The sequence below is a fragment of the Staurois parvus genome, unplaced genomic scaffold, assembly GCF_062004578.1.
Source record: "Staurois parvus isolate SC_StPar_1 unplaced genomic scaffold, SC_StPar_1.0 ptg000178l, whole genome shotgun sequence".
In the NCBI taxonomy this organism is placed as follows: domain Eukaryota; kingdom Metazoa; phylum Chordata; class Amphibia; order Anura; family Ranidae; genus Staurois; species Staurois parvus.
Genome location: NW_028317974.1, coordinates 4255938 through 4263737, shown reverse-complemented (window position 1 = coordinate 4263737; position 7800 = coordinate 4255938). Strand labels below are relative to the sequence as shown.

The 7800-nt window shown below is 40.1% G+C and overlaps 1 protein-coding gene across 7 annotated transcripts in view; it reads right to left on the bottom strand.

Annotated features, from left to right (window-relative positions):
* Nucleotides 1-631: 631 nt before the first annotated feature.
* Nucleotides 632-7800, bottom strand: part of TM9SF1 (transmembrane 9 superfamily member 1) — a 32009-nt gene continuing 24840 nt past the window's right edge. For all 7 annotated transcript variants that reach the window (XM_089677175.1, XM_089677169.1, XM_089677174.1 and 4 more), the window contains 2 exons: nucleotides 6027-6300; nucleotides 632-5282 (listed from right to left, as the gene is read on the bottom strand). In XM_089677175.1, coding sequence (XP_089533301.1) covers nucleotides 4889-5282; nucleotides 6027-6300 — 668 coding nt within the window. In that variant the 3' untranslated portion in view covers nucleotides 632-4888. The remainder of the gene's footprint in view (nucleotides 5283-6026; nucleotides 6301-7800) is intronic.

The window sequence follows — 7800 nt, the reverse complement described above, 5'->3', positions numbered from 1 at the left end:
ATTGTTTTTCAAAGTGTAGGAGCGCTGAAGGCTGAAAATTGGCCTGGGCAGGAAGAGGGTGAAAGTGTCCAGTGTGGAAGTGGTTAACAACACTCTGTAAACATCTGGGAACTGTAAAGACCAGTTGCTGGAGTTTTTTAGGAGAGGAATCTTGTCCCATTCTTGCCTGAGCATATTCTGCTCTAAAGCCTGAATATATTTTTTAGCATCGATGGTACTATTGCAGATGCGCATGCTGCCCATTCCATATGCAGTAATGCACCCCCATACCATTAGATGCAGGCTTTTGAACTGGGTGCTGATAACAAGCCAGAAGGTCCATCTGCTCTTTAGTTCAGAGGACATGGTGCCCTTGGTTGCCAAAAAGAATGTCAAATTTCGATTTGTCTGACCACAGAATAGTTTTCCACTATTCCACTGCAGCAGGCCATTTTAAATGCGCTTTGGCTCAGAGAAGATGGTGGCATAAAGATCTCAAGCATCCAATATTTTGTTTCAGCCTTGTCCTTTGCACACTTGTGATCAGGAGCTTTCCGATCACGTGACAGCCAATCATGGTGGTCACATGATCATGAAACCTCACCCCCCCCCCGGTCATCAGAAACCCCTTAACAGGCCGGGTGGTGCGGCATTGATGGGTTAAATAATTAATTTTTAATAAACATTTTTCATGGGTTACATTTGGAAAGCAGATACCAAACGAAAAATGGCAAAAACTACCAAGTGTAATATTTCCTTAGAAAACCACAGAGATGAGCTCCATACATCTGATGTTACAGCATAACAAAGTCATTAGTACTTAATAATGTATTTAACCTGTGAAGTACTTTATATGCCAAAAAGTATATTTTGTGCAAACAAGTGCATCCTGAAAGCAAACAAATAGCCCCTAGCAAAGAGAAAGAGAAGGACTGTTCAGAAAGAAACATACTGTATATGAGCGAGAAGAGCAAGAGACACAGTAACAAAGAGGGGAAAAAAAGCGAGGGGGGGTGGGGGGTTAGAGAAACACCCTCCGTTTATACTCAACACCCATATGATCAGAAATCACAAACAGGACCTCAGAGCATCAGAGTTTGAGAACTCAATCCAGGTATACTACACTGTTCTGAATTTAGAATATCTTTCCTCTAGGCTTGCAGCGAATTCTTCTATTATTATAATGTGGTAAAATTAAACTACTATGTATGCCTGCAGAATTCCAGTATCTATGGATTAAAGTTTGCTCTGCGGAGATGAGAAAACACAGCAGACCCTTTTTAGTGACCAGCGGAGAATCAAGGGGAATGGAAAGGAGGGCCAATGCCGATAGTACCAGATGGTCTCTAACTGTGGAATGAGAGCATAGTTGGAAGATAGTCTCCCAGAGTGGTTTAGGCCAGGGGCAGTACCATCATATGTGAAGCATGTTGCCCGTGCCCTCTCCACAGCAACAACATTGTTCAGGATATGCTGGCAACATTTTATGCAGTCCAGTAGGGCATCTATTCCCCCTGGGTAGTATTTTATAGTTCCTTTCTTGTGCTTGCATGGAGAGGCTTGTGAGTTAAATGTAAGAAAGCAGTAATCGTACAGCCCAACTCTCTCTCCCAGTCCCCGGTAAAGTATGGCTTGTGAGGAAATTCAAGAAAAAGAAGTATACCATAAATTGTGGACATATTGCGAGGACAATCAGATTGTCTAAGACAAAGACTCAAAGTAAGTTGGGTTCCTATGCACTGTGCCCAGCTTAGAGAGGAGTGAATAAAAATGCCTGAGCTGAGAGTAATGAAGCCACCTGCTTGGGTATGAGTGGTCCATGGGGACTAAATCACTTAATGGTTGAAACCAGGCAGCCTGTTTGATTGGGGGGGGGGGGGGTGCCAGACTCATCGGCCATAAGAAATAGGAAGCACAAAGTCCCAGGTGAAATTCTGGATTATCCATAATTGGGGTGAGTGCCACACTCTCAGCAAGGATTTGCCAGAGGTGAGAGCAACTGTCCAGGCAGTCTGTGTTGGGGGCCCAATCTTTGAAGACCAAGCATTTTGAATGTCAACGGAATAATTTCAGTATTCTGGCTAATACTGCTGCTTTGTGATAAAGTTCCATGTGTGGTAGACCCGCCCCTCCATCCACCTTACGCTTCACTGAAATATAGTGGAGATGAAGTTTTTCCCAGTGGTATCAGCACGCAAGGAACAGAAAAATGAATGTGTTAGGGATATGGGGAGGGTCTGATATAAGTAATCCAAGCAAGGCAATATGTCTATTTTATACAGTGCTATTCTCCCTAGCCAAGGACGTTTTCCCAAGGATCAGGACTGTAATCTATGAGTTGTGGAGTTCAATAGGGGCAAATGGCACGTAAATATTTAAGCGCCTGAGATTCCCACTGGAATGGGAAGGTGGTTGTCATAAATTCCTGTGCACTTTGCGGTAAGGTGATATTTGATTGACATTTTTCAGACACAGCTTTTCACAGATTGGTGAACCTCTGCCCATAATTAAGTCTGAGACACTGACTGTCTAATATGGCCTTTGTATACCCAATCATGTAACTGACCTGTTGCCAATTAACCTAATTAGTAGCAAAATGTTCTTCCAGCTTTTTGTTGCCCTGTCCCTACTTTTTTGGGGACATGTTGCTGACATCAATTTCAAAATTACCCTATTTTCTCGGTTTAAATATTTAATATGTTTTCTACTTTCTATTGTGAGCACAATATGGGTTTATGAGATTTGCAAATCATTGCATTCTGGTTTGATGTAGCTTTTAAACAGTGTCCCAACTTTTTTGGAATTTGGGTTGTACATTAAAGCTGAATACTAGGCACACAGCAAAACCAAAAATTAAAATACAGGGAGGTGTACACAATATTGTGAACACCAGTATTAGTTTTATTCTTGTATGTTACACTGAAAACAACAAAAATGTAAATCTTTTCCTTGTCTATGCTCTCTAAGTTGTATGTCGGTTTATTATACCTTGTGCTTAGCAGCAGTTCGTATGAGAGGGTGACTTGTCAGACTTTGAAAGAGGACAAATTGTTTCCACACATTTAGCTGGAGTGTCTGTTAACCATATCAGTAAAATTGGTATTTCAATGAGTGACAGTCTCCAAAGTTATAACTGCAAAAATAAAGCATGGCAGGATTCATCAGCAAAAAAAGAATAGTTGGGGAAAAAAAACAAAACAATGGACTAGGAAGCAGGCCCCGTTTCCACAAAAAAAAACTATGCACAGATAACACAGACCCACCTTCTATGGAGGAGCTGAAACCAAACTTAAAATTTGTTTTTGGTTGTCAGCCACTATTCTTCTTTCCCAAAGAAATCTTGCACATTATGGCTAGCTTGCTCTTCTCTAACAATGGAAGGTCCACCCTCAACCTGACCACTCCATCATTACTACCAAACTTGGACTCTTCTTTCTTCAGCCACTTTGCATGCAGTGATGATGATGTATCCCTTGCAGATTTTCATCAAAGACAAGTGTAAAACTTCACAAAAACTGCTAGCAGATAAGAGATTTTTTGCCAAAAGAGACATACAAATACACTGGTTTACAAAAGAGTCAGATCATGTGAATATTCGCTTCAATTATTCACTAATTGAAAAAGCAAATTGCAGTTTAGTTTTTACACTTGGACATGATGGTGTATCCAGAGTGAAGGGGAAATTGGTTTTCACATGATTGGGTAACTGAACTGAACTATTTATTGAGTTAAAATTTGCAGCTAGTAAATCAGCTGAAAAGTCTGTAATACAGAAAACCTCTACCATTCTTATTTTATTTTTCTCTGAGACTCTAGTTATGCCCACTTTAAAATGTGTATGACTGTTAGATCCATGGGAACCCTATACAAAGACAAAAGGTATAATTTTCTGAAACAACATTTGTGTTATGCTTTGTTAATTTAGGATGTAAATAATATTTAGCAGAGCTCTTGATTAGGATGTACAGTCATACAGAGTAAAATCTGCCTGTTGCAGTGTCCAGTAGCCACAGCGCTAGCATAATTTTGAACTGCAGAATACATTGTGCGTGGCAGTATGCACTTAACCACTGGCACTGATGTTTTCATATGTATGGGTGTATTTTTCAAAATGTAAACATTTACGCAAGTGCTGGCAGCTATACGTACGTGCATATAGCCGTATACAATATATTCTGCAATATACAGTAAACCAGTAGGCTAAGGTAGGCTGGAGCTGTGGCTACCAGATGCCACAACCTATGGCCGTATGTATCAGTAAAGTTGTTTTCAAAAAAAGTTTTTTTTTGTTTTGGTTTTTTATTTTGTAAAAAGGAAACCAAAGATATAAATATATATATTTTTACAGAAGACCGGTAGAGTGCAGGAGACTGTCTGAAAGGAAACAGGCCAGAGAAAGCCCACAAGACCATCTTACAAAATCAGCAGACCAGAACAAGTGTTCAAGCCACAGTGAGGAGTCTTTCAATGACTTATAAAGGCAACCAAAACTTTCCCTTATGTCAGAAAATTAGATTTCCAGCTTAAGAACTTAATTTGCAGTAACAATGACAGACCAAATAATGACAGCAAAGAAGCCTTTGCAGAAAGACAGTTTTAGCAGTATAAGAGACGGGCATGATTGGAATTAAACGATCAACAGTGAGACACCTGTCCATTACTGAGGTTTTATGGAATTTTCTGTAACCATTTATTGCTTGCTTTACTTTTAGCTCCAGTCTCACTGCTGCATGTTCCTCTTATAAGGTAGGTATCTCTGATTTTATATCCCCATGCTCCACTTGCATTGATCTGTATCCGAGTGGCCTTTGGAGCTGCAGGTACAGTATCTTCAACCTCTTCCTCTGTGGTTGGTCCATTATTCCACATATAGCATTTATAGCACAAGTGATGTGCCTGGATCGAGATTTTAGTCCATCTTAAGATTTACATATATATAACGGATAAACCGAAGTGAAGCTGTGAAGCTGACAGTTCCAAGCATGAGAAAGAAAACATATGCTGTTAGGAAAGAGTACCCAAAGAATTCTACACTTTGAACCACCCCTGACATGTTAGACCGACGCCAGTAGTAAAAAACAGAGTACAGAAAGATAAAAGCTCCAGTAGATCCTGTGCTTAGAATTGATCGCCACCACCACCGATAATCTTCACCTGACAACTGGAAGTATGTCAATGCCACAGAAATACAGGCGCCTACGCTCAGTAGAATGGCAAATACGATGAAAAGAATCCCATACAAAGTGTACTGCTCTCGGCCCCAGACAGTAGCAAAGATGTAATACAGCTCCACAGAGATTGCACTGTAAAGAAACACAAACACACAATAAATGAATGCCAAAGAAACAATAACAAAATCACAACTGTTTACAGATTAAAGTGCATTTGCAGGAACTACCCAAATGTAGCCTTAATCCTTGGTTCACACCTATGGGTTTTTTTTAGTGTATTTGGCAGAAGTACACTAAAGTCCATTTAACATGGTTTCGTATGGATCTAGTTCACATCTGTGCGTTTAGAGCCAGTGCATTTTTTTTGAAATGGTCGGGGACTTTTATTCCCACAGCAGATTGCGTTTTGTGTGTAATAGACTTCAATGGGCCAGCACCAAAAACGTAAATGTGTTTTTGATGCTTTTTTTGCCAATAGGAAAGTATGACAGTTCTTTTCACATAGTGCGACTTTACACTCTCTGGCACTCAAGTAGTGCAAGTAGCATCAAAGTAGTGTCCAAAGTGCTACTTGAGTGTCAGGGAGTTTAAAGTTGCATCAAAGTCACAGTGCATGAACAGAACGGTCATATTTTCCTATTTAAAAAAAAAAAAAGCAAAACTTATCAAAAAATGTGTCAAAAACAAGTGCTAAAAAATGCAAAATGCACCGCAAAACACATCAACTGTTGATGTCAAACTCTTGTGAGCGAAGGGGGAGCAGAATATTGCATGTATTGTATAGATGTAGGGATTCATTTTGCACTGACATACACTAAGTCCAATTATTGTTTTCCAGTTAATAAGGCAGCACAAAGTACAATTAAGCATAGATACCTAAAAGGTAGGAAACCTCCAATAGCCATGTGGACTGGTGCTGACTTATACCAAGGTTGAGGTGGGATTTCTCGAGCAATGTTCTTAGTCCGACATGGAGCTTCAAAGTTTCCTGCACTATTTTTACCAAAGATACCTCCAATCACAGTGAGAGGGAATCCAACCAGAAGCCACACAGTAAGCAGCAAGAGGATTGTGGTTGCTGGAAGAGCTTGTGTTGAGCCATTGGCCCAGTGGACTGAATTCACAACACTCCAAGTCAGGAAAAATGGAGCTGGAATAGGAATGTAAAAATTAGTTTTAAATGAGATATCATGTGCAAAATGTACATAAATATTTATTTCAATTTAGTTATTTAATTTTTTTTAAACAGTTTAAATGCTCCATGCACACTAGCGTTTTTTTTAAAGCGAAAAAAAAAAAACCACTGGAAAAAACGCTGTTAACAGCGTTTTAGGAGCGTTACTGTTTTATTTGCGTTTTTAACAGTGCATGTAGAGGAAAAATATTAAAAAGCTAGGAAAAAAATCTGTTTGGAGCGTTTTGCATTTTTTTTTTAGCTGGGAAAAAAAAAAAAAACGCAAAACGTTCCTAACAGATTTTTTGCCAAAAAACTCTGCAAAAAGAATTTTTTTTTCTGCTCTTAGACGCTGAAGCTCAAAAAATACTAATAGCCTAAAGTAGTGTGCATGGACATAGGATAAGACTATTTAACTTTTCAGAACCAAAAAAATGCTAATAAAAGCTTCTAAAAAAACACTGGTAATAGTGTTTTTTAGTACTGTTTTAGTAGCATTCAAAAGTGTTTTAGGAGTGTTAACGTTTTATTAGCATTTTTACAGTATGTGTAGAGGAAAAAAATAAATAAAAAGCTAGAAAGAAGCTGTTAGCGTTTTAGTAGCGCTTTGCATTTTTTTTGTTGGAAAAGCGCTCCAAAAAAAATCTACAAATTCAATTTTTTTTTCTGCTCCTAGACGTTGAAGCTCAAAAATTGCTAAACAGCCTAAAGTAATGTGCATGGACATACACTATGCTGCCAAACGTATTGGGACGCCTGCCTTTACGCACACATGAACTTTAATGGCATCCCAGTCTTAGTCTGTAGGGTTCAATATTGAGTTGGCCCACCCTTTGTAGCTATAACAGCTTCAACTCTTCTGGGAAGGCTGTCCACAAGGTTTAGGAGTGTGTCTATGGGAATGTTTGACCATTCTTCAAGAAGCGCATTTGTGAGGACAGGCACTGATGTTGGATGAGAAGGCCTGGCTCGCAGTCTGCACTGTAATTCATCCCAAAGGTGTTCTATTGGGTTGAGGTCAGGACTCTGTGCAGGCCAATCAAGTTCCTCCACCCCAAACTCGCTCATCCATGTCTTTATGAACCTTGTGCGCAGTCATGTTGGAACAGGAAGGGGCCATCCCAAAACTGTTCCCACAAAGTTGGGAGCATGAAATTGTCCGTCTTGGTATGCTGATGCCTTAAGAGTTCCCTTCACTGGAACAAAGGGGCCAAGCTCAACCCCTGAAAAACAATCCCACACCATAATCCCCCCTCCACCAAATTTTACACTTGGCACAATGCAGTCAGGCAAGTACCATTCTGCAGGCAACCGCCAAACCCAGATACGTCCATCGGATTGCCAGACAGAGAAGTGTGATTTGCCACTCCAGAGAACATGTCTCCACTGCTGTTGAGTCCAGTGGTGGAGTGCTTTGCACCACTGCAGCCGACGCTTGCCATTGCACTTGGTGACGTAAGGCTTGGATGCAGCTGC